General features: G+C 41.9%; 1 protein-coding gene across 1 annotated transcript in view; it reads left to right on the top strand.

Moving 5' to 3' along the window:
- SPSB4 (splA/ryanodine receptor domain and SOCS box containing 4) overlaps nucleotides 1-23,452 on the top strand; it is a 65,214-nt gene extending 41,762 nt beyond the window's left edge. Inside the window, exon 2 of the mRNA XM_009325044.1 lies at nucleotides 22,930-23,452. Within this exon, the coding sequence (XP_009323319.1) occupies nucleotides 22,930-23,057 (128 nt within the window). The 3' untranslated portion in view covers nucleotides 23,058-23,452. The remainder of the gene's footprint in view (nucleotides 1-22,929) is intronic.
- The last annotated feature ends 3,901 nt before the right edge of the window (nucleotides 23,453-27,353 follow it).

Below are 27,353 nucleotides of genomic sequence, written 5' to 3'. Positions count from 1 at the left end.
GAACATTAAAATCCTTTTGTAATATCTAGTGACATTTATGTACAGTCCTAAAATAGTTGAGAATAGGTGAGATTTATTGGTGTAACATGCTAACAGCTCAATGCTGGATCATAGTTTTTATTCATTGTATACTATATTGCATCAATTTATTGTTATTACTGTTACTGGCAGGCCGGAGGTGGAGGGCTGGGTTGATTTGGGAGGTGGTTACTCGTCTGTAAGCTTAAGAGCCAGGGGAAGGGGAGCATGGAGCTGACGACCAGGAGCGGGAGTTGGATCTGGCCGGGAAGAGGAGCTGCTTCTCCGGGCAGCCCTGCGTCGCCCACCCTGCTCTGCCCTCGCCGCAGCGTTCTGACCTGTGCTCCGGTCGGAGTGTACTTAGGTGCTACAAACCAACACAGACACGACACGAAACCTGCTTTCAAGGCACATTTTGCATTGGTCCATGGTAACAGCAGGTACATCTTACAGCAAAAGTTAATTTGAAGAAAAAAAAAATATAATCGAAAAGGTGATGTGTTTTGTTAGCTTCCACTGTTCATCAGTGATCTTTTAAAAAAACAGTTTGATTTAAATGGACTCTGAACAGAAGCCAACCAAAAGTTCACTGTGGAAACGCAGAGTAACTTTTCTGTAGGTCAGATGATATTTCTTTTTACATTATAGATGTATATTTGGTGTTTCCTTTTCCAGTGCCTGTTTGAGTGATGAAAGAGGATGGAAAACCAAAATTTTTTGCTTATCCATTTTCCAGTTTACCCAATCTAATTATAGATGTTATGTCTGACCCTTTTCTGCTCTTTCTAATACTTGTTACAAGGGAAAGAAACTTGGGCTGCTCTAAGATAAGGCTCGATCAGTTAATTAAATAGTCTATATTGCATTATTTACAGTAGCAAGATATTAAACTCAATGACCCAGTCCTTTTTTTTTCTTCTTTTTTAAATATCTTCTGTTCATCTGCCAGAAGACTTAGTTGTTCTGGGCTGAATGGTTTTAGCATCTTTCCCCCAAATCCTTCCTATTATACAAGAACCAAATGATGAAACTTCCATACTCTGGCTCAGGAGGTTATTTCACAGCTCATTTCTGATATTCATCTTAGACCACTTTTATTTCCAAAGTTACATGATTTCCTAAGCAGTTACTCTTCGTGCTGAGAGTTACAACCATCTCCCCATTATGGCTTTCGTTTTAACAAGTTCTGTGGTGTAAGTTCTTCTAATATCTCCTTCCAAGCTAAATTCAGTCAATCTTAAATCAGGCTTAAATGTTGAATTATTGCATACGAATGTTAGAAACATTAGAAGTGTACTAATGTAATCCATTCATTTACCATATACTACAACTTAATCGTTCTGTAGTAGGAAACTGGATTAGGGATTTCATTTTACAGCAAATCTGAGAAATTGAAGGCTGTTTTTCTTCTTGTTACAAACTGGAAGGAGATAGGGGTATGGCTGAGCTTTGCCTTTGACTCACGCTCCATAATTCACTGCTGAAAGACGCTTTCTGTGTCCATCCCCTTGACATGTTTTGCGGCCTGTTTTCAGAACAAGCCATCTGTTATGCTCTCAGTATATTTCACAGTCAGTTTTATTCAAATATGCTGAAAGCTGCTGAAGAAAGAGATTTTTTTTTTTTTCCAGGCACTTAAGTCTGAGTAAGTGGAATGAGTGACGTCTAGCTTCGCTCCTCAGGACTGAATGATTTAATAATGGAATTAGGCTGGGCGCATCCGAATCGGAGCGCTCCGATGTCGTTCCTGCCTGCGTGAAGAGCCACTGTGATTCTTTCCAGCTTGTCATGATAAACCAAACTACGAAGGGTATTCATCATATGAATAATTAATTTGACAGGCATTTTTGCTACGAAGTTAGCACTAAAAACTTTGCCAGCAGTACTCAGGCTAGCTCTTGGTGCTGGCGAGTGAGTGACCTTGTCTCCCCCCCCCGGCCAGTTTAGTGATTGTGAATCAAAGGCAGGGATGCCAACAGGGCAATGGAGCGCTGTTGGTAAATAATTTAGACCATGGCTGCCGCCGGCTTGTTAAAAGGTAAAATATGAAGAGAGTATTCATGAGCAGTGATGAGGTGTAAGTGAAGGTGAAGCTTTAGTTTAGATGAGAGAAACTTGCAGTGAGTCAAGCTGCGGTGGTTCGTAGTTGCTGTTCCCAGCTTTCCATTACCGCTCTGCAGCAGGGCGGGCAGGGAGGGTATGTGCGGGGCTGGAGGAGGTGGGGAGCGGGGTGTTCCCGGGGTTCGCAGCCCGGGGCGTTCCCGAAGCCCTCGCTGCCTCCCTCTGTGCAGAACGAGGTGGTTCCACGGTGTGATCACCGTGGGCATGTCACTTCTGTCCCAGTGACGTGTGTTGTGTGTAACCCCCATGAACGGCCCCACGGGATAAACATAGTAAACTCTGCAGCTCTTCAAGTGGCAATCAGATATTACAGTTCATCTATCCAGCTTAGATATTGTAGCATCTCTCTTCTATATTATTGAAAAATACAGAAGTATTTGAGTCTCAGTCACTCATTTTTATTGGTAAAAAGAAAGAAACAAACGTGCGACTTAATGCATTATGTGCCTCCCGCGTGGCACGGCTGGTTTCTTTTCAGAACTTCTTTCCTTGGTATTGTTTTTAAGTGAGCAAACTTCATTTCGTGGAGGAGGCACCGCAAGTGCTCGTTCTGTTATTGTCTCTAGAGATTTTTCTCACTGTGTGAAAAATGCTGTAGTGGAAGCCAGTCTGGCAGAAAGGTCACCTACTTTTAATGACTTGCTTTTTACTTTCTTTTCTCAGTAATAGCAATTTTGGGAGAACCCAAAAGTCTTTGGATATTGGTCTTTGACATACGTGCTTTGGAAAAGAAATGTTTTGGGTTTTTTTTTCAGTGAGGAAGGCAGGTAGTGGCGATGTATTGTCAGGTGTTGCTAACAGGACAGAGGTTCACTGCTTGTCTCCTGCCTGAGTCTGTTATATGAACTGCTGTACCGTAGCGTGAATTTTCTGGGGAAAAAACAAACAAACCAACCCACTCTAAAATTGAAAGTACAAGATTTCATTCATTAAAATGTGGCTTTGTGAAGTAAAAATTGTGTTAAAAGCAAAATCAGGGGTGTAAAGACTAGTACACCTCTCATGTAGTCACCTGACCATCTCTTCCCTGTTATAATTTATCAGCAAAAGGAGCCGCACAGAGCCCCTGGGCGGCAGAGCAGGCTTGCCTCCTTGGCACGTGGCTGTTGGCTTGCCCATAGCAAACAGGTTGCCAATGCTAAAGGCAAATACCCATTTCCCTTTGGACTGGGGTGGCTTCTCTGGTGTGTGTATTGGGCAAAAGATCCGCCAAACTCCTTGCGTGGTTCCGAGAGGCTGTTTGCTTCTGAAGAAGACTCTGGACCTATTTCATGTCAGTTGAGTTTATTGTGGCAGTCTGTACTTGTGGCCTTTCATTCACACGGGGATTTCTCAGCTATTCAGGCCTGTATTACGCACATGCAATGTTTGGCAGGGTTGTCTGCCAGTTTTTACTACATCTCATGTCCAGCACATTCCGAACGTGAACTGTGGCAAGACAAACGTTGCACCTAGCTCAGCCTCTTGAGCTGGATCTTTGCTGCTTCAGCAGTTGAAACAGGGCATAGACAGAAGCCTACAGCTAAATGTTCTTTTACAAAATGCTTTTAAGACACAACAAAGCGATGTAGCAGTCCCCTACATTCCAAAGCAGAAGGCCCCCCGGGGACATGTCAGGTCTAAGTGCAACACAGCTATGTCAGCTCAGACACGGCTGGATGTTGCTGTGCAGCGTGACGAACACAGCTCCTCTCCATACGTACGTGCAGTAGAGCTAACTCAGTTACACTCACCTCGGTGGTTTGGCCAACGTCATGTAGGAAATGTGTCAGAGCTAGGGGTGGGTTCCTCTGTGACTGCCGTGTTTTCATGTGTTCGGTGGTTTGGTATTCACAAAGCCTCCAGATTCCCCCAAAACACTGTGGTTCTTTTTACAGTGTGGAAATAATGATTTTTTGTAGTGTTTTCTAGGCCCTGGCTAACCAACCCCGACACGTGCATTTACACCAGATACCCACAATCCTAAAGTGATGCAAGATGATAATTTCTTCCTCTGATGTTGGTTTTTATTAGTTAGATGTATAGTTTTAAGTTGATGACACTGTATTTTTTTCTCCCTACAGATGTGAGCAATAACTTCTCAGTGCTACTTCATTATACATCTAATATCCAAAGTTAGATACCTGAAAATTTGCTGAAGTGCAAATGAAACAATCACTGGACCGAGTGAACGTGGCACGGTCTGTCCCGTGCCTTTCATGTTATTTTCCTAATTTCTGTCACCACTTACAGGAAACTGAAATGCCCCTGGGATGCGTCAATCGTCCTTTAGTGGTAAAGAAAACCAGTCCATCGGTTGATGCCAGGTGAAAGCATTTGCTGCTGGCCGGTACCTCTGCGTCTCTGCTGGTTTAGGAACTCTGCTCCCAGGCTGACGTCCTGTCAAAATGCTCAACTTCGGTGGAAACTTCCATTAGTGATGCACAGTCTCAGTTGTACTTAAGCTGTTCCTTCCCTTCTACAACATCTTTCTATAAATACTTGAAAGCCTTTTAATGCATTATTCTTAACCTACAGTGACCTTCCTGGAACAAAAGATTCGATTAGGAGGTTGTTAATAATGGAATGAATACTCACAGGTCAAAATTGGAGGATGTATGTGTAGGAGAAGCTCTTGCAGGGGAGAAGGTGTACCTGCTGTCTTGTACCACAGCTCCAGCATTTTGAAAGGTATTGCCTGTTGTCTGGCCACGGGTCAGATGCTCTTATATTCGAATTTAAAAAAAATATCTTGCTGTTATTTGACAAGCCATTTTGGAGCTAAGTGAACTAATCTTTGCATGGCATTTTGATGCCTTCCCCCAAAGCTTTGTTTAACCCTTGTGATGTTTGTTCTGTTTCAGAAATAGCAGATTTCCATAACAAGGGCGAGTTTAACTTCCTGTTACTATGGCCCTTAATCCGTGCACCATATAATTAATATAGAAGAAGCAGTATATAATTTGCTTCTGCAGATAGACCACGCTATTTTATTTTAAAGAGGCTAGTAAAACTTGATGGTTTACCACTTAGGAACATAACTTAAACGTTCAGAGTCCATGGTATTTCCCCAGAGTGATTTATAATACAGCAAGAACTGGAAAGCTTAAGAAAAGGGAGGAGGGTTTGGATGGGAACACTTAAAATTTCTTGGCAGATGCTTACCGCTAGGGAAGCTTAGTTTTTTCTCTTTCCTTCTGGGAATGAGAGGTTTGAAGGAGGAAATGGCTGATCTGAGAGTGCTTTCTGAAGGCAAGCTTGGCGAGCAGCCTCATTTACATCGCAGACCACATCCCGGTGAAAAATGTAGCATGCGCTCTTAACCTGCTGAGGTTGGCGGGCGCTTTTGGGAGCGGAGCCACAGCTCTCTGACAAAGGCAGCTGGCACTGCTGCCCGGCTGGGGCTCCCCGCACTGCGGAGAGCTCATAGTTGAGCAGTAATAAATAGCCTTTTTCCGCTGGAGAGAATGGAGTCACATAGGTGCAACTAGAAACTTATGTTCTTGTTTCTGAAAGCCAAGGTTAAAGACTTGCATAAGATTTAAAGTGTTCTGACACTGCACGAACAGTGCTATTTTGCTCTTATCAGATGAACTTGAGGTTTTTGAAGTGATATTTTAAATTCTCGCAAATGGTAGATGCAGAGGCGGTATCATAGTTGTTACATTTTAAAAAAAATACTGAATTTCCAGCATCATGAATTGTTTATGGCACTTAGGGGAATCATTATTATTTGAATTTCTGATAACAGCTGTTAGTTTTACCTTCTTTTGGGCAGAGCTTCCCAAACACCTGGTTTAATGCTGTGGTAGGTAGAGCTTTGCTGAGGCTCTGCAGAATTAAGATCATACGCTGCGTTACGTCTGCAGAGCACAACTTGCACAGAGCGAGAGGCAGCTTCCAGGGATCCTGGAAAGAGTCGGAGGCATCGGAGAGCTGCTGGGTTGCTTACTTTTTGTATTCTATGTCATTCCTTCAACTTCCCTGCTTTGTGAGCTCTAGATTACTTTGTGCATACAAATATAATTAGTTTGGACATCAGTACTGAAGTCTTAGTGATGGATTGGAAAGCTCTTATGGATGTGTTTCATCTGTATGGCAATGGGTTTAGCTGTATAGTAGCAGTGTATTTGTGGCCCTCGTTGTCGTTATTGTATGTGTGATGTACCATGTTGCCCCGGAGGCGTGTTTGGAAAAATAGGAAAGCCAAAAACATGGCAGGTGTCAGTATGGCTACCGTTGAACCAAAAATAGATTTGGCATTGCCCTCTAAGGACTTTCTATGTGGTGATGTTTGCCTTCATTTTCTCTGAAACTCATCTGTGGCCAGGATAGGCAATGGAAAACGAGTGCAGAAAATCAGAACTTTGACTCTGAAACGGGTTTTCAGGAGCAAGACAGGCAGTAGCTATTTGGAAGAACAGCACTGAAATGCAGAAGTCTATAGAGAGCTGTCAGCACCCGAGGGTCACTAGGTGTTGGGAACTTACGGAAGATAGACATGCATGTAGGCTTGCTCCAAAGTTCTCTTTCTCTAAATGTTTTGTTACTACTGATAAATCCCCTACTGTCCCTCTCTCCCTCTCTGGTGCATTTGTCCAAAGAGGAACCTCGAGCCCCGGGTTTGGTCAGGATTCTGGTGGGAAGTGGTGTGGTTTAACTCCAGTAGCTTGGGGAAAAACTGCGTCACTGCTGCCAAGAGCATGGTGAAACCTGGAAAGAGGAAAAAGTCCATGCATATTAGTATCTTAGTGTGAACAATTGGAAATACCTTGCTATTATGGAGCAAAAAAATATTTTTAAAAGCTAGGTGCATAGCTTTTAGAAATGGAATTCGTGGAGACAAAATTTCAGAGCAGGCCTTTAAAAGAGATATGGTAGTCACCAGGTGGTTGTATATGAAGACAACTTTGGTCTGTTTTACGTTCTTGTTCCATGACTAACGGGCAACTCAGTGTTTTGAACTTTCTAGATTTGTGGGGTTTTTCTTAGTCCATGCATTATTATTTGAAATCATGTTCTCATTTCAGGACTTCTTGAAAATGGTTTTCCATTAACAAAATTCTGTAACCAGGATGTGTTCATAAAGTACTTCCCAAAAGTAAGAGAGATTTCATTCAGATATTCTAAATAGCCTCAAAGGAAATAACTTTTTGAGACACATCCATGTTTGAATGGACCAAGCTGAATGTTTCATCAAAATTGGCCAAAGCCCATAAGAAAAATGCACATAAAATTAATTGAGCTTTACGTATTTGAAAGCAAGGATTCAGCCTTGCTGCGACTACTGAGCACAGAGTAGGAACAGGCGGTTTTGGAACAGGCAAGATTTTGTGGCCTTTTCTGTCAGTGGTAATTGCTAAATCCATATGGATCATCCCAAGCATGAATTTGATGAAATGAGAAGTATTACGCACAACTGGCTTCTAAAAAATGTCATGCATCTAAGAAACAGTAGATGGAACGTTTTTATTGGGAATGCCGTCACATTGTGCTGGAAGGTGACAAACGCGGTGCGCCGAGTCCTGGTTCACACTGGCAATCCGCACACAAGAGCTGCGGCCTGCTTTCGCCGCAGGGTGACTTTTGCTCTTCTGCGAGATCTTCAAGCGATGGTAGAAGTTGCTCTCTACGAGGTTTGCTTTTGCTCAAGCATAGAAGCTCTTGTTCAAAGCTGCATGGGCGAGAGGTCCAGAAGGTTTGAACGTTTGTCATCTGGCTTTGATGTTTTAAAGGGAAGGATGTCCTGGAAGGTCAGTTTTCATTGATGTTACCTTACAAGGGAAAGGCAGTGATGACTAACATATGGTCCTGCTTTTGTCTTTGGAAGGTGTATCAATAAAACAAATCATATGAAAGCATTGCCCTTTTTTACTAAGCTGGAAAGTTAACTTAGAGACAGTGAAACGCGTATTTCAATCGGCACCAGGATCCTGAATGTACAAACCCCAGAATTCTGATTTTGCGTCAGTAAATAAAATTAAATTATACATTATAAAAAGATTTCATTCAGAATGAAATGCATGACATCAACATACAAATGTCATTAATAGCAGATATGATGTAAAGTATAACGTTTGTGTAGAAAACAGTACACTAAACGGTAACACAGAGAAAGGAAAGAAGCCTTTATTTTTCTCTTTCCTTTGTTCATTGACATTTTTCCACTGATCTTGGTGTAGTGCTTACCACTCCCAAGTTGCTTTTGTCTTTTTCAGTTAGTAATGTTTTCCTTCGTCTCCTGCTCTCCCCGTCTTCCCAGGTGGGGGATCGGCAGGAGGGAGCATGCCCTGCCTCCCTGCCTGCCGTCCCGGGAACGTCTGCAGAGGAAACCAGGAGGTGCAGGGGATGGAGGGCTCCAGGTCTCCGCTCCGTTGCTAGCGGCATGGATGTACCGAGTGAGCAGCGCACTCAAGAGCTGCACTGTTGAGTTCCCGGGGAAGTACTCCGGGTGGTGGCTGCCCCTCTCTCCTCGGTGTCTCTTGAGCTGGGAGATGCTTGGAAGGGTAAAGTCAGTCCGTCTCTCATCGCTGCAATACCCCGGGTCTTCGTGTCTCTGCTTTGGTGGTGTTTGACTGCTTCTGCCTCACAACTCTGAAGGAAAGCATCTTCCTTGATTTATTAACCTTGCTTTTTGAAGAAGTTTTTCTGATTTTTTTTTTTTGAAAGGACAAGAAGGAGATGCAAAACAAGTATCAGCACTTAGGGAAACGTGACCCACATGAGTGGGTCAGGTTACCCTAAACTCTTAAGTTTTCTAGCCCCTGGTGCTTGATTACAGGCTTCTTTGGGGTTGCGAGTTTGGTTCTATGTATGGTTGAATAAGATTTAAAACAAGCACACGGTCTCGATCTCTCCTCCTGGACAGGGCAGTAAAAGCATAACCAAGGTAAACAGCTAACTAATGTGATGGGTTTAGAGGATGGGTTAAATTGAATGCTCCCTAGGAAGTCTGGTCTGGGTGGCTGTTCCCACCACTACGAAGGATGATTTTGGAAAGCTGTGTGTAGCATTTTACTCACTGTTTACATGATTAACTTAATTAAGAAATATCCAAGACATCAAAGTGGCAGGGGCATATTCTTACGCCCGAGGGGTCAGTGTTTATCTCAAAACTGTGAGTACTCAGAAAAAAAATAATCCATTTAATCTTACAGGCAGATTGACATCAGAATGACTTGGCAACAGGGCAAAAATGAAATATCTATGGATGGGGGACCCCATTTAGCAGTATTTACCCTGGCAAAATTCCCTTTGGCTTTGCTGACAATGCTGGTGGAGTCAAAAAGGCTGAGTCGACAGGGAGCAGAAGGAATTCGGTGGGAAGCATTCCTTCATGCTGTGTGTAATTCTGAATGTGCTTTTAATATTTTGGGGGGTTGTACTTTGGATTAAGTACTGAGTTAAAGAATTTGTTTTGATAATTTAGCATTGCATCTCTTGCACCAATGTCACCTAGATTTTAGACTAAAAAAAGCAAAATATACTGTGCCTGATGTTTACAGACCCACAGGTAGAAGGGCTTTTAATTTTTAAACCCCAGTTCACTGAGTGACACCGTTTGCTTTGAGAGTAGGAGCACAGACAAAAGGGAAGAAGGTGGCTGGTAAGAGGAGAAAATAAGGCAGACTTAATGGTTTAATAGGTCAGAAGATTTGGTTGAAAAGAAAACAGTCATTTTGGAGGGTTTTTTATATATATATAAAAAAATAAATAAAAATTATATATATGTTTATACATGCCACCCAAGCATAAAATGGGATTGACATTTGTCTCTCACCTTTTTTCTTTTTGTAATCGTATTAAGAAAAAGATATAAATTAATGTTCAAAACGTGAGGCTGATAGTAGAAGAGTCTGTTCAGAATCTATTAAAACATAACGGGACTTTAGCATCAAACTGATATTCCACTAATTAAAAAAAAAAAAAAAAAAAAACCACACCAAAACCTCCTGCAATTTTTTCCATTAAAAAACTTAATATGTAATTTTGAAATTGTCATATCCCAAATGGTAAATAAAATATCAAAGAAAAAGTTGACAAAAATGCTATCCCCTTTTTTTTGGGCTGGAAATGGCCTTATTGTCTTCACTAAGCTCTGCTGCCTGCTTGACACTGTCATGAATCAAGTCATTTATTGCGGTATCTAAGTATGGGCTTGCATAAACTCACTTATTCTTGAAAACCTTAACCTGCATATTTACCAGTGCCCAGATAAGAAAATGTATCCTCTTGTAGCTAAACCATGCTGAAATTAGTTTATATTTTGTACTAAGGAATTACTGTACATCTGCCCAAATTGTAGAATTCTAGAAATAATTTTTTTTGTGCTATGAATCACAGCATTGTTCTTAATAAAAGTAAAATAATATTAATTTCAGCTCATAGCTTCATCTCTTTCCGTTTAAATCTAGAATCAAATAGTCATAACTATTTTGTGTCACTAAACTCCATGGTGTGTTACTGCCACTAAAATAAACAGTAAAGTATGTGTGTAGGAAGGAGGAGAGGGTGGTTCAGATGTTTCCCTCGTATTCGTACCTTTTTATGTTCTTGTGCACATGTGTATTTGTGTGTCTCATATATACATGTGCGTATACACACACATATAGTAGTGGGCTGAGTGCCTCAAGCTGCTACCTGAATCTCTTCAGGAATCTGAAAACACAAACATGTAGAAACTGTTACAAGGATTTTAGTACCTATTCAATTTCCTTCATTCTAGTTTTTTATTTGAAATCGGCTGTATTAGTGGGTCGATGGGATTCCCTTTCCTACAGAAATAAGGCGTGCAAGTACATTAAAGAGGTGAGTGAATCGCTCAGCTTTGCTTTGTTGTTCCCAGATGCAATTTTTTAATTGCCAGCCTTACAGACTGGCTTTGGGATCTGAAAATCTAGATAAATCTTTGTTCATAATAGCTTTTCTGCAGGCCAAGTGATGCTTTCATTTACACCTGTGCAACTGCGATAGCCAGCTGGCAGCTGGGGGCGGAGGGAGCTGGAAAGGGCTGTTTATGGACAAAGTGTATTTGATAATGAATCAGTAAGACGCAATAAACCCAGACCCTTGGTGGTGTTTTACAGTTCCTTCCAGAGCGCAGCCACACGGCTCGGTAGTTCAGCTGCACTTGGCTTTTCTCCTCCTCTTGTTTGACATCAGTGGCGTCCTGTGCAGATGGTGGTCATAAAACCGCGGGTGGATGATGCAAAGCACGAGGACAGAAGGACCGAGCGTGAAGCTGGGAGGTGTGTGAGGAGGAGAGGTCTGGGGTAAAGCACGCGCTCACCCCCCCGGTCACTTCTTGCTTTGTGTCTGAATTCATTGGAACAGCAAATGAGCAGGGTCGGGGGAAGAGTTGTGTATAGTTTGAGAGGTCCAAAGAAAATGTGTTAGCTGGATCTGGAGAGCTGGAGGAGGACAGGGAAGAAGCCGTGACTGGTATGCTGCTGCAGGCCTAGTTCTCCAAATACATTAAGCAGTGTTGTGAGGAGTAGGATGATGGGTGGATGGAGAATGGCAGCAGGTTCCACCACAACTGCCACCTCCCCTTTCAGCTGTTCAGGCCGGAGAAGACAGCTCAGAGAGGGCTCCTGCTGTCCGTGTATCCAGTAGCACCAAGTACAGGAAAGTTTTGCCCAGTGATGCTGCCCTGGAGGTGAAGAAATTCAGTGTGAGCAGAACTAGAGTTAGCTATCAGATTCTAGTAATCCCATGTGAAATTCCAGATTTTTTTTTTGTGAGTTTTAATGTTTGTCATCATGTTGGATCCCCCCCATGCGCCCAGGGACAGGAAAAGTCACTTTAGTGGCAAACCACTCTCCCTAGCCCACCGACACCCTCATGTCTCCCTTCCCATCAGTTGGTTTTACGCTGGTGCTTCAGAGGCTCGGGGTATGATACCACACGACACACAGTGGCTGTAGGAATGCATAATATATATGGAAATGGCCTTTCCACGCTCTGTTTCTTACAAAATGACCAGACCATTTCTAGGACGACATGCCAGGAGTGCCGGTTGTAGGTGGTGGCACAGCAGTGTGAAATTTCAGACGGAGCTTTGCCAAGGTTGAAAGATGGTAACAGGAGCTTGTGATGAGAAGAGCTGAGCGATGGTGAGTAAAGGCAGCCCCGTGTGCTCTACCTGTGATACGAGAGTGCATTTGTGTTCAAAATGAACGCTTTAGAAATGCCTTCAGAGAGCATCAGCTGTGTTTGCATACCAGGAACAATGACGAATCCTCAGTTCAGTATGAAAATAATTCGGATAGTCTCCAGTACCCATTTTCTGCTGATAAAGATTATGGTACTTAAGAAAACAATCACTTTCAAGACATCAAAAATATAAATGGTACTAAACTAGCGGGATCAAATTCATTATATTGAGCCTAATTGCAACTTCATTGCTCCAGATTTATTCCAATGTAATTCTGCTAATATCAAAACTAGAGTAACGAAGTGACGAGTCGGGTCTGTTGTTTGCAGATCTCCCCTAGAGATCATTAGCCTGTATACGATTGCATTAAAATTTACGTGACGTGCTGCTGACATTTTTTCCCTTGGTTTGAGGAAATCTGCATACGTTGGAGGCTCTGGTTAATTTCAGTTAAAGCAGTTGAGAAAATGTTTTGTAACAATGATATGAGGAATGTAGTCAAATACATATTGTCTTACACAGCTCAGCACGGTTTGTGTAAATTTAAATAGGAGAGTCATCAGTTGCCCTATCGATATGGTGAAGCTTTGAAGAAAGCTGCAGTGTGGTGCAATGTGATGCAGAAGATGCTTTGAATCAATTTAATTGCTAACTAGAGTAAATAACTTTATTATTTAGTAAAATACTTAAACACCCATACAGAAAACTACTGTGATAGGTTCCAGCTGAGAACGTATGAGTTGTAGGCAATGGAAATCTCGAATGGGCATGTGTTATTTAGTATGGTAGTATTTAGAAAGTCGTCTGAGGCTCCAGCGTGCCCAGCACAGTAGAATAAAAGATGCCGGGGTGTACTTCATCGTCCCACACAAAGAGTATGTTGTACAAAATAGGGCAGGTAGATAAAATAGGCCAGCAGGAGAAGGGCAGAAGGGGCAGTCGGGCAACCAGGTGGGTTCAGCACAGAGCTCCAACGTTTTGTCGTCTTGTATGCACTTTTCATTCACGCACACTCTCTCTCTCAACAAAAATGTACTTGATTAGCATAACCCAAAACACAGAATGTGCTTAAGAACAACTATGAATTTTGAATTCTAGAATTTTTTAATATGTTTGATTAGGTTTCCCACCAAGAAATCTCATTTCCTGCTGTAATACTACTGAGACAGAAATGTGCCAGTGAATTGAAGGGTAGGGGAGGGAAAAGATTCACCTAAAAACTTTCTGATCCCTCCCTGCCTCCCCCGAACAATAAAGACTTGTTCAGAGCCGTAAAGGTTGTTAGAGGTGTGTACCTCTGCATGGGTGTGTTTGTTTTATTTGCCCATTTCTGAAGCACGGTTCATGAAGAGAGAAAACGCAAGGAATTGTTTCATCATATCTCAGTTGTCGTGTTGCATGTTGTTTGCAGCGTGTGAACTCCTGTTGCCATAGTTGTCTGCAGCGGTTCGTCCTCGAAACCTGAACTTTCCTTCAACTTTCTCCGTTATTACTTTGCCTATAAATCTGTCCATAACCCCTGAACAACGTTGTCTTTGAACTCCGGTGCACCTACTCAGTGAAATTCTCATCCAAGCTTTGATCTTCTCTCACCTTGATATATTTTAATTTCCCTCTTTATGGCCTGGCACACAAGCTGAATTTAATGGTGATAAATGCGTTTCTAAGAGTAAAAGCTATGAAGTATACATTAGAGATTAATCTAAGCCAAATCCTCGTTCCCAACGTGTTAAACTTGAGGAAGTTTGAGCTGGGAGGAGCTAAGGAGCCAACGGTTGTAGCATAGGCTCGTCTCTAAGGTCAAGCACTTTTTTGGTTTTGTTGGGGGTTTTTTGTTTGTTGGTTTTAAAGAGTGTGTATTTATGTTAGGTGCCTCTTCCACTACAGAACATTTAGATCGTCACTGAAGTAGATGTCTCAATTTACCTTCGTACTGTGTTTGAGAACAAAGCAAGGAGTTGTTTTGTGGAAGTATTTGAGGAGAGGAACAAACAAATCAAGGCCAGAAAGCAAATCTTTCCAGCTCATCCTTCCCATTTGCATTTTCTTGATGCACACAGGGAATGAAATCGTACGTGCGCTTCCTCTTTCAGAAGAGAAGTGGCCACTGTTTTCGCTCACGCTCTGTGGCAGCATGCAAATCTATCAAGCTGTGACAAAAACAGCTTATTACAGGGCTTTGCTCCTTTTTAAAAAAGCCACCCGTTTGCTGGTAAAAGTCATTATTATCTGGCTCTGTTTTGCAGCGTCTGAATTATGTAGAGCAGTACAATATAGTAATCTGTAGATTGGAGAAATAGTGTGTTAAAATGTTTTCAAATATGAATCGTACCTGTGATTTTTGTTGTTTTTTTTGTTACTGGAAACTGATTTATTATAATGCATATGTACACTTAAATTAGCTGTTGTAATTCAGAAAATGAAGGTTTTCAGGAAAGTTTCCACAGTGAAGTTTGCTTGTAGATTTGGCCTGGGCCAGACTTTGTATTGCTCCTGTTGTACGTATTAAATGTGCTTGATTCTAGAGCCCTTTTTAGATGGATCGTAAACCCACCTAGAGGGTAAGAACTGTAGAGCACATGGAGCCTCTCAGAAGAGAGTTTCCACACATGTATATGACACTCTATATACAGCCTTCCTACAAATGTACACAGACAAATTGCTTTTCTAGGAAAAACATTCCTATAACCAATATGATTCCAAAAAAGTGTTTAGGCATATGCTTAAGTCTGCTAAAGAGAAATCTTTAAGAATAAATTTTAAGCCTGTGTTGAATTCATTGGATTTAGGCATGTGCTCTGGTGCCCGTGAGTCAGGACCAGTTGTCGAAGTCTTGCATCTTCTTCACAGGAGATGGCAAACACTGAAATGCAAAAAAGAAATTGCAAGGAGGGGTACGTACTTGTGCTCAAATGACAGATTCTTTATCGAACCCCTAACAGGAGGCCACTGGCTTTTGGGATTGGTTTTGGTTTGTTTTCATTCTGTTCTGCTTTTCAACTCTTTTCCTCTCAAGAAAGCACAGCTGGAGAGCATTAGCTGAAAAGAAATGATGCTGCAGAATATCTGCTTGTTCATTGCTGCGTTTTCAGCTTAATTCTGCTAAATGATGCCTGGTTGAAGTTTTAAACTGTGCTTAACCGCATTTAACACTTAAAAGCCAAAGGTATCAGTAAAACAATCCCCCCCTGCCCAGCGCAAGGTATGCGGAGGAGGAGGAGGGAGGTTTATCCCTGAGTCCTTCCCTTTATTCAAGCTTTCCTGCCTTCCTTTGTCCCTTTAACATATTTAATTTCAAGTACCAGATTTTTGTGGGATGTGGGTTAGCTCAGATACAGGGGGGTGTCTGTGGTATTTTTGTGTTTTTACTTCCCCACCCTGTCTGCCAAAAGCAAGGTGCTGATGTGGTACTACATAAAGCCGTGTTTGTCCTAGCAGACAACTGCTGGAGACAGGGGCTGTTGATCAGCCTCGGCTGATAACAAAAAAATCTCACCATCTGCCACCCGTTACGCTGTTGAAGAAGCGAGCAGGATAGCTTCCAGCTGTATAGGAGCAAGCTGGGTGGGTGGGAGGGCGATGTCGGAGGGGCTGAAGGAGGGCGTGCGTGTGCTCGGCCTGCCGTAACAGCATCAGCTGCTACGGGGGAGCTCGGAGCTTTGTAGCACGCGACTTTTGCAAAGCCAGTGTGAGTTTGGTGGTAGTCTGCCAGAGCCTGGTGCTCTCGGATGGATAAACGTGGGAGTTAAGAGGAAAAATGGCAATGAAAAACCACGGTGCTCCCTCTAGAACTGCAGAATTCCTGAGAGTGGCGATTCCTCTGGATCACCTGAGCTGTAATTAAAATGGGATGTCCTAAGGTGCTTCATTTGTATGGTATGCTGGGTTAGGCTGCAGAGCTTTCCATCTGTGGGAAAATAGATAAGTGATTTCTTTTATCCTGTTATCCTTTGACTGAATTTTCATTGCTGTTAGGAGATTTATTAGCATTTTTTACGACTGGTCATAGCCTGTGTTCTTTAATATATTATTTGCAATTTCCTTTCTCTAGATTGTGCCATTTAAGGACCATGACTCAAATTTTCCATCAGTTGCATCGGGGAAGCCATAAATATGTCACAGGGGGTGTATTTATGTATCGTATTATGTGGGGAAAGAATTTGGCCTGTACTGCATAAAATTAAAACAATAATTAAGGCAGAAAGGTTGGAAGGAAAACTCCTGGCTTATGTAGGGTTGTATGTTTATTGTATGTGATAAATAAATGGTAGTTACAAATTTCTGTATACCCTAAATCACCCTAATGGAAACACTTAGGCCACGTTACCCCTTAGCAGGTGTCTTAATACCTGGAGGAAGGGGGAAAATTCAAGAAAAAGGATTAAAAAAAAAAAGTGCTGCAGCCTGGAGTATGGCGAGCACTCAGATGCCCTGACGGGGGACAGAGGGTTGTCCATCGGAACAGGTAGGCGTCAGTTAGCAGAGTGGTGACGAGCCATGGAGAGAGCTTTCCCTTCCCGCCTGGTTTATGGGAGGCCCACCAGGCCAGGGACGGTCTAGGAATGTCATCTCGTATTGGATCCCCTTTCCATGAGAAAGGGTCAGTCTTTTGGGGACATCATCCCTCTAAAGGTGATGGTGATCGTTGATCTTGGCAAAGTATGAGATTAAAATTGAGCGGTGAAAAGAAGTGCGGGGCAGGGACCCGAGCGACGCTGACTTACTGGTGGCAAAGAGGAGAGGGCGGAAAGGGGAAGCGGGCGGTAGCCACCAAGCGCGTAACGTATAGAAAACCTTATGCCCAGGTAGGATACGGGCAGAGGCATCGTGCGTGTTTCTGGTTTCCCAGACTCCTCCCCGGGCACCAGGCGTGTATCACGTTTGCGAGAGGTGACCTTCTTTCCTGTTCTCGAGGGGGTGCTGCTTCGCCTCGCTCCCCTGCCAGGCGGCGGCATTCTGGGACAAGAAAGGTTACGCCGCCGTTGCCTCATGAGCGAGCTGGCTCTTCCCCGGTGGCACTGTTGTTAGCACAGCAAAGGTAGGGCCGGGGAGATGTCATCCACTTATTTAATGACGTGCGATTGCATCTCTGTCTCCGGACGCTGTATTTTTCCTTTTTTTTTTAAATCTGACTTTAAAGCTGCCTTACAGCAGTTGGAAACAGTAACATGAGTCACTGAATGTAAGTGCTTTTTAATAAGTTTAAGGCCAAAAATATCAAAATATAAGATAACTTGGTATCTTGGGTAGACCTATAAAATAACAAAAAAAGTCTTAATTTTTGGTGATGATGATTCTCACAAAAACTTCCTTTGTTTTTCAATCAGCTTTAATTTTGCCTTGATGATAGCTTTTTTTTTCCCCCCAGACAACTCTGATTTTACAAAAGGAGACAAAAATATGTTCTTCATAGATTAATGAAAGCCATGAACATTACGTGCTGTTAGAGCTTTAAAAATTTCTTAAAAAAAAATTAGTATTGACATTTGGCAAATAACTCTTGTGTGCTAAAAGCTGCTCTTTTGTATGAGCCTTATGTAACATTGCAGTTAATAACATTCAGTGTTATTGGATGCTAAATGACTTTAGTATCTCAACTATAAAAGCCTGTTTACAAAGATGAGGCAGTCTTGTTGAAGTGCCAGATTGTTAAATAACTACAGGTTGCCAAAACTAAATGAACTTTTCAGCTGGTAATGATGTGCAAATTGCTATCGCAGATGCATATTTATGGGAGAAATGCTCACAAGCACGTAGCTGTTTCCAGTTACAAATGTTTCTTTGCCTTTGTCCTTAACTCGTCAGTGATACCATTAGAAGGGATATATCTAGATGTATAAACACAGCTATTTTGTGTCATTAATAGCTAAATAGCTACTAAACAGCTATTCTTGTTTAATTTATTGAATAGCAATTTAAGCTATTTTTAAGCTATTAGCTGTTATGTGAAGTAGCTGTTTAAGCTTTTCTGTACACGGCTTGGTGAAATGGGGCTCCACGTGAGAAGAGGGGCCGTTGTTGTGCCTTACGCCCAGCTCCCGGGTGTTCAGGTGTCGGCGTGCGGGTACCTGTAGCGTAGGGAACGGAAGGCTTGCGACGGAGTACCCTGTGCTGTGAGCCACGCTGGGCCTGTTGCGGGTACACGTCTGAGAAGGAGTGGAAGCAAAGGTCTGTTTCTTAGCTGGTTTTGGTTGGTTTTTTTTTTAATGGGCCGCCTTGTAAAGTACCGGTACAAAACTGGGAGACATGGGAATTAAACTCGGACACACAAATTAAGCAGTATTATTTTTTCACTGCTTTTTTTTTCTCTTGAAGAATACTTTTCTGTAATGTGACGGTTATGAGGAGCTACCTTTGGGTGAAGAGGTTTCTAGTAAACTTCAGATGGGAAGACAATCCCTTAAAGTACGTTCAGGGAGGTGACGGGGGCCGGCCCGAGGCCCAGCGCGCGTGTTACCCAACAAGCTGGAGCTGCGCTTTTCTCTCCGAGTTCTGCTGGAGCCTGAGAGGAAGCGCTGGGTTTCCCGTGCGGAGCTTGCTCCCTTGCCCTGGAGTGTCTCACTTTGAATTTCGTAGTACAAAGAGCCGTTCTTGTGAATCATGTTTTCTTTACAGTTTTGCATTCCAGCTCAGCAATTCATTCCTCCTTTTTCTAATGGCAAGAACGTTACTGGAGTTCACGTAACTTTGGCAAAATGGCTGGTTCATGTTGTTCTGGGGGGCTTGAATGCTCCAGTTCCATTCCGTTGTGGGTTATTCTAAAAATACAACACTTATAATGAATATTAGGTATACTAAGTAGTGACATGTTCTGATAATCAGTTAATATCCCTGAATTGAAAAGTTTTTCAAAGGTAAATATTTACTGCTGTGAAAGAGAGACTTTTTCAGTAGCCAAACTTACAGCTAACCATGTGGCTTCAGAATATTCATCTTCCCATCTCTCGCATTGTTAGAATATTCTCTTCTCAGCATTATTTGTATGATCTCAAATGAAAACAGCATTTTGGAAATGCTCTTTTGAATGTTTGAATGTGCTGTGGAGTGTTTTGGATACCTCAAGTCTGTGTGTTGTGTGTGTTTTAGGCAGGTGCATAGCATACTCAGGATGGTCGAACTTCTTTCCTTTCCTTTCCTTTCCGAAAGGACCGAGTTACTTGTGATACTTTTATTTCTGACCGAATTCCCCTGAAAACCGGAAGCACTTTCGGCGTTTGCGTGTGTGCGAAAGAGGCAGTTCAGCCGTTACAGCAGATGATGAGCAGCCTCTTTGCAGCAATCCGTCTCCTCGCCCGCGTGCGGTGCGGTGCTAACTAACATCGTCCCAGTTCCCTCTCCCCGAGCTCCAGCGCAGGAAATGCCTCACAACTGGTGACTCAGCGGAGCCGCGATGGGGGCACGGCAGAGCCTGGGCTTGGTACCCAGCGTGAACGCCAGATATTGGCAGCCAGGCTGTACGCCAGATATTGGCACCTGCTGGACGTTACAGCATCTCCGAAATTACCACTCACTGATGTCTAGACTGCCGGGCACTCTGGCACGCCCGAGGCAGGGGACCTGCTGGGGCGCGTGGTGGCAGCCGTTTAGCCCAGGACCCGGTGTGCTGGAGAAGGGTGCGCGGCTGAGTCTGTCTTCTCAGCTTCAGGGCAGGGTGCTGCTGAGGGGTGCACCCAGATGCCGGAGTCGAGAAGCACTCCCAGCTGCCCTACGGCGCAGGATCAAAGCTCTGCACAATCCTTGTACGAGCTTTCTTCTGCCTCTTCCCCGTATTAATACAAATGCCTCCCCCTGAACCTCGCCCGGTTTTCAGAACCTAACTTGTCCTTCTTAAAGCCCAAACTTCTTGTCAAATGATCCTCCCTTGTAAGACATGTAGTAAAAATGTGAGATGCGATGGATGGGAGAGTGCTTGCGTTAAGGTACATACCAAATGTTTAATAATGGTCCTGTTGAGTTACGCTGCCTGAAAATTGTCAGTCTTTTAATTTTAAACAGTTTTACATTCATCCCATAAACTATTTTGAAACCTGAAGTGATTTGTTTTCCTGAATTTAATTTTTTATCATTTAAGACTATTTGTAGCTGTCAAAAGTTTTTACTTACAATGCTATTACTACGATTTTTCATCAAGTTCTTACAGCCAGCACCCCAGAAAACATAACTGTTATTTAGTATTGTAGGACAAACCTGTTCTAATTTTGTTGTAGGTTTGAACTGCTGTTGGATAGAAAGGAGGATAACAAGAGTATAGTTAAATTTTCAAGTTGCAAAAACACATTCAGTATGTGTAATTTAGCAGCTGTTGCAGACACTTGGGGGCATTTTCTGTAGCATTTGAAAATTCCCTGTAGAAGTGAGACAGGAGACATGCATTTAGCATTTCAAGCTTGAAAAATATTTTAACTTTTCCTGAAATTGTGTTTTGAAGTTGAGGATTAACTCTGTGCCTGGCTGCACAGATGGCTACGTTTTACATATTCCTTTGTCTAGGGAAAAAAGGAGACCACATGGTCAGTTAATGGCTTTAAACACTCTTAGTGTTTATTTTACATCTTCTTAATGGGACCGCAGAGAATCTGGGAAGATACTCAGAAAATTGCTATTTATGGTGTAAGACTTGTAAGATGTGTTGTATTCTGTGTCTTGGAACCCATGAGTTATTTTTGCTCCTGCTTATTAATCCTGGTTAATTAATTTTATAGCTTCATTCCTTAAGATTTAACGTTCATAATTCTGGTATGTAAAAATAAAAACTAAGATCACCGATGTATAGAAAATGTTACTTTACTACTGGAATGTGAGGACTCTTATTTTTTAATCTTTTAATAGCCAAAATTATAGATGAAGTAGATTTTTAAGGAGAAGCAGACTCCATATCCAAGCCACTGAAGTGGTTATAAAGTTAAATAAGATTTTTAGTCTTTCAGCATACGACAGAATGCTTTCTAAGCTTTTTCCCTAGACACTTTTGGGAAATACCACAGTGAACTGTGGACTAATACAAATCAAATGTGATGCTGGGATAACTGATGGAAAATCCATTAAGTCAGTGGTGTGTCACCAGAGCAGACAAAAAAACCAATCCTTTAAAAAAAAAAAAATTCCTTAAAAAAGAAAAATTACTTTTAAAAATTTTTTTAAAGAATTCCTTTAAAAATTCCTTTTAAAAAATTCCCTTAAAAATAAAAAATCCTTTTTAAAAAACCCTTAAAAAAAAACCCCAATCCTTAAAAAAAAAAACAAACCACAAAAAACCAAACCAAACAGCAAAGCATATAAAACCAATCCTTACATTGGATATTTTGTGCTTTGTAATGACTTTTTTCAAGTAGGTTTTAAAATAATATCAGCTAAAGGATTGGTAGGTTAATGTAGCTTGTGTAAATCTACACGTGGCACATACAAGAACTCCTGATAAAACCACCGAGTGCTGTACAATGTTGAGCGCTTGTAAGTAATCTGTCAAGTTTATAAAAGGTCATCACTGGAATACAGGCACGTGACATCATTTTTTTTTCTCCATTTGAAAGTACTGGTGAGGTTTTAAAGGCTACTACTGTTTTATCACATAAAGAGGAAGAGTTTCCTGTAGTCTTTTAAACCTTTTAAAACCCTTTTAAACCAACATGTGCAACCAAATCCATCTGATTAAAGTTGTTCTTGAAGATAGCTGTGACTGGTTAGGGACTTTGCGGCTTTGTTCCAGTTCCTGCTGCACAGAGGTTTCCGTTGCAAACCCCCAGTCGCTATGGGATGGAAACGCTACGATGTCCCCAGTCGCTATGGGATGGAAACGCTACGATGTCCCCGCAGTTCTGTGCGAGCTGTGCAGGCCAGGGCGGGAGGTAGGGGTGAGATGGTTTGAGGTGCTGCTGGTCGCTGTGCTTGGGTCTCCAGTCTGACGTGCTATCAGCCAGGCATTTCCGCCGGATACTTAATGCACCTCTATTAAATTAAACTAAGAGCATCCGCAGGTCTTTGTATATTTTGGGGGTGTTTGTGTGCATACGTATGAGAACACACACCGTGCCTTCTAGTCGGCTGAATCCTCCACCCCTAATTTATTCATGGAGGAAAAGGTTACATTTCCTCTAGATTTTTGAGGGTGTTTTGTTTAGCTTTTTGCTTCCAACAGACTTCCTAGAAAGAAAGGCTAAGAGAGTGTTGCAGGAAAAGCAGTGTTTGGTGAGAAGTTTGGTTACCCTGAAGTACCATTTCCAGTTCCTAAGACGCAGAAGGAACTGGTCTGTGAAGGTCAGAAGCTGCCAGCGTAGTTCACGTTAACACGACATGACGAATGTCGTGTTACAAACAGAGTAGAAGCTCTTTGTCTCGTTAGAAATCTGGAAAAGTAGTAACTTCTTACGCTGCAACTTGGTAAGCCTGAAGAGTGGGTTTGGGTTGTTATTTTAAGCCTTACAGATAAGGAAGCTCAGCCTGAAACTTTGCAATCACTTCTTACGGGTGAAACGCAGAGAATTCTGTCTTTGCTTCTGTTAATTATCTTAATTGTCTGACGGCTGTCAGGTTTTCACAATGCCATTACTATCTTTATGACTGTTTAATGCGATACAGTCTATGTTAATAAATAAAACGTCTGTAAATGGAGATGCTGAAAAATTAACTCTTTTATTATTTTTCTTCTATTTTTTCAGCGGAACCCCTGCCTTTAATGGACTTGTGCCGAAGATCAATTCGTTTTGCTCTCGGCAGAGACCGCCTGCATGACATAGAAATTCTACCTTTGCCTCTGTCTCTGAAAAATTATTTACAGTACCAATAAGACGTCTAGAACCCTCTGGCCTCACATTGGACTACATCAATGCAAATGGCAGAAAATTGTTTACAGCAAAATACAAATCTTCGTGATGGACACTTAAGTGTTATTTAATTTTTAATATATATTTTTTTCCTGAACCAGTGAAAGCAGATCACTGTGGGGGACTACTAAAGAATGTGAAAACGTTGATTTGATTGAGATTCTGTATTATCTGTTGCCTGTTGTGTTTACAGTCCCGAAGGCCATTATTCTCATCTGTCGTATATTGGTTTATCTTCGTTGCCTCTGGTAAATGCCAATAGAAAATCTGACCTGCAAGATCCACTGTCATGCAGGACAGAGCTTTCTTCAATAATGCAGTTGGTTTTTTTCTTCTTTCTCTCTCCCACACCTCACCCCAATAGATAAAAATAAATTGGCAAAGGAAAAATCTTGACAGTAACTTTTGAAAAATATTTAAACCTTGCCTTTGTTATCCAGAGTTGTGGAGAGCTTTGAGTGTTCAGCACTCAACATAATCAGGCCTATAATATCTAAAAGTTCTAACATTTAAAATAAAGCAGATTAGTGTCTAGAAGAAGAGTATGCGATTTAAAAACACTAGGGAAAAAAAACTGGTATGTGTGTCAGAAAGATCAGGTTTTGGACGTGGTAACAGTGAGATGCAGTCCATTGTTTTCAAGACCAAATCTAGTCCCTCCAAAGTTCTGCAGTTTATAACAAAGTGTTCACTATCCCAAGAATTTAGGATATTCGTATTTTAGAAAGCTTGTCACTTTTTTATTTGAACAAATTTATAATTTTTATGTGGTATGAACTCTAAGTACTTGGTTCTCTTTTTAATGTATGTGTGGTTATAATGTTTATTTATCTGTTTAGAGTCTGTGGGGTTCTCATTTAACTGTTCCCCATCTTGGGGTGACTGATTTTGGTTTTTTCCCCAACTCCACCTGAAATGCATTAATTTTTTCAGGCTCATCCCATTTTTTAAGATGCTGCTTTCTATTTGCATTTCTTACATGTTTCAAGTTATCGCCTGATCAGTTATCTAGTTTTTAAACTGGAAGTTGTTGTTACGGCAGGATGTCAAATGTTTAGACTGAGCTGCCTCCAGCATATTTTAATGTGAATTTACTGATGAATGAGGAGAAAATTTCTAATAAAGTCTACTGTCCAAAATAAAACTCGTGCCTCCTTTGATGAAGTGTTAAATAACATAGCACTGGGTACAGGGTTGAAGTTCAGTTCCTCCTGCAGCTTTGCAAATGTTTCTGTTCGGCACTCCTTTAGAATTGCCGCTTTGGGTTCACGTGCGAGTGACATCGCAGGCAGTGTAACGTCCTGTGCCTGATTTATCCCACTCACTCTGAATGTAGCTCTACTCTTGCTTGTAACACAATTCTGGCCAGATTCCTCTAAACAAAACCTCAGTTTTGTGCTAAGTTGCACTTTGAGACTCCACGCTTTTGAGGTAGGTTGAAGCTTGACCGCTGCGCGCTGATGATACAGGCAAAACCTCTGAACCGCAGATGGTTGCCCTTCTCTCAGTCACCCCAGGGAACAGAATCACAGTTTCAGTCGGAAAAGAGAAACATGAGATAAACAAGATACAACAGCGTGAGCAGCAGTGGAAGCAACAAGGGTAAGGTAACACAGGGATGTCAAAAGTTAAATAACAAGTATTTGCTTCTCTGGGCTTAACTGTGTAAGTTGATGCTTGCTTCAGCATCAACTTACTTTCAGACTTGCTTTCGCTTAAGGCGAGAGGTACATACTGTATTCCTCACCTTCGTCTTGCAAAGGGGAAGAAATTACAGCTGGGGTCTGTATTGCTTTTCCCACTTGCTTTGTTTAAATTAAATTTCTTCTCTCAATAGGTATGTAGGAAGAAGGAGAGATAAAGGTGTAATAACTCACCCAAAAGGAAAAATAAGCTGTGTCAAGTGATCTTTCTTAAGCGAGGTAAACAGCTGTTCAGGAGTGGCGTAGTAATCCTGGTAGACCTTATTTTTCCACCACTGAAGTCCATTTTAGGTAAGCGTTTCCTAAAGTTAGTGTTTTACTGTGCGTAACTAGACTTCATGTTCCTTTGAATAACTGCAGTGACACAACTGTTAAGTGTTGTCTTCTCTGTTCTTTAACTTGACCTAGGCTGACAGCTTTTTAATGTGACAGTGGGAACGGATATCATGAGGCAGATTAATGGTGCCTCTGTATGTTAATTAACCTAGTTATTTTACAGTTGGACTGGCATTTCAGTTGGTGCCCCGTCTGTGATGATTCCTCTAAACCAAATGTCCTTTATTTTAACTTTCAAACATTTTTTCTAACACTTAGCTGTCTTCCAGGAGTGCTAGTTTTACAGGAATGATAGTTGTATTCTCTTACTGTTCCCTAATTGCGTGTTGTGATGCTGTGGATGGTAGATACACCCCATCGTGTGGGATTAGGGCCCCGTTTTCAGGGATCAGAGTCTTTTTGGTATAGTTTTCTTGGTCCACAGAAGTCTTGTAAGGAGGATATACCATGGAAAATACTAACGATACTTCAGTTTTCCTGCTAACCATCCCTTTGCAAATAGATTCTCTTCCAAGAGGGCTTATAGGGAAACCAGAGTGCCCATCTGTATTGCTAAGAATGAGTCAAGCATTGAGGCTGAGCAAGTAGTCAGAGTAACTCCTCACAAAATGTACCAAAAAAAGAGTCTCCTCTCTGTTGCTGAACTCCAGCCTGGGTGGTATGTTCCTCACATCGATTCTCAAGGCTCACTTTAGGGGAATGCAAGCATTGTTTACTGTCTGCTTCAGGAGTGAACTGAGCAATAATTTACAAGGTGGCGATGCATTGGCTTTTGCCCAGAACAGAGGTCAAACACTAAGTTATGATCATTCTTCACCCAATGCAGTTGAAACTTCTCAGTCTCTCTATCCTGGAAGCCTAAATGCAGCAAGATACATACCCAGAACTCCACTCTCAGGCATATATCTAACAGCAAGGATGATTGCTGTCTATAAAGCTATACTACTTCAGATTTTCAGTAAGATCTCTTCCATCTGTACTTTTAATTTCCAGCCACTTTTGGCTCTCATCACATGAAGAAACACAGACAATAGACATAATGGTTTTCAGCTTTTGTGTGCCCGTTTCCGAGCAAAACAAGTATAGCTTTTCTAGACGTGATCTGGCAGTGTTCCCACGGCTGGTAAACTAAGGCTCATAGAAGCTCTTTAGAGCAAATCACGTGAGGCTTTATTGAGGTATTTAAAGGAAAAGGGCACGTGCCTGGGAGCTGCAACCAAATTGCAACCTTTGTGATGGGTGCGTGCTCATTAGTGGGTTGCAATAGGAAGTATTTCACCTACTCTTTGGGATTTGGATCTCTAATATGGCCCCTTCCTAGGAAGTATTGAAGGTGCAGAATCCCTGCTGTTAAAACTGGTTAAGACTTGTGGATACATGCGTCATAGCTTCTCTTCGTTATTTTCTCAGTATTGCAGTTCTTCATCCTTCTGCAACTCTTGTGAGGGTGGGGGCTTGATTTATTCACCTGGAGGTGCTGCTTTTGTGATCATGATTCACCAGAGCTATAATCTCAGTGATGTTTTGGACCACTCTTAGCTTTTAGACTTACTAAAGCTGTAATTCTATAACACCTAAATTTGGGGTCAAATTTGAGAAGCCCTTGTCCTTGGAATAGCAGCTGTCATGCACGTGTCCCTATTACTAGGCTGACAAAGTCAGTGCTATGAAGGCTTTATTTCTGCTTCAGGTTGGGCCAAGGGAAATGTACTGAAATGTCTGCATTCTCATCTGGAGGTAATGTAATACAATCTGTAGAGAAATTGTGAGGTCTTATTTTAGACTTTATATGTAGTCTTTCTGGTGTTCAAGTTTTTATCTCAACGGATTGACTCAAACTGTTCCTCTTGCGGTAGGATCTAACTTTGCGAGTTTCTCAGTGTTCACTTGAAGCTGGGAAAACCTGTTACAGAAGCAGACATGTACAAATCATTTGAGTGTTTCTGATAGTTACAAAAGAGCAGCAAGCCAGAAATGCTATAAAATTCCCTCCTCATCTCCACTACAGTTGGTATTGTTAAACTATAACCATATGTTCTCACGTCAGTCAGCGGCAATCGCTACGCAGCAAGCTTTGTATCAGATCCAGCAGCGCTCATTCAGGTGCAATTCCCACTGACATCAGCGGGAGATCGGCCTGAGTCAGCACTGCTGCCTCTGGTTCCCACGTAAAGATCTCCAAACATTTCCAGTACATTGTATTGAGCGATACTTTGTTAT

Source organism: Pygoscelis adeliae, unplaced genomic scaffold (genome assembly GCF_000699105.1).
Source record: "Pygoscelis adeliae isolate BGI_AS28 unplaced genomic scaffold, ASM69910v1 Scaffold155, whole genome shotgun sequence".
Lineage (NCBI taxonomy): Eukaryota > Metazoa > Chordata > Aves > Sphenisciformes > Spheniscidae > Pygoscelis > Pygoscelis adeliae.
The sequence above is the reverse complement of the archived record's forward strand: the minus strand, read 5'-3'. Positions and strand labels throughout refer to the sequence as shown.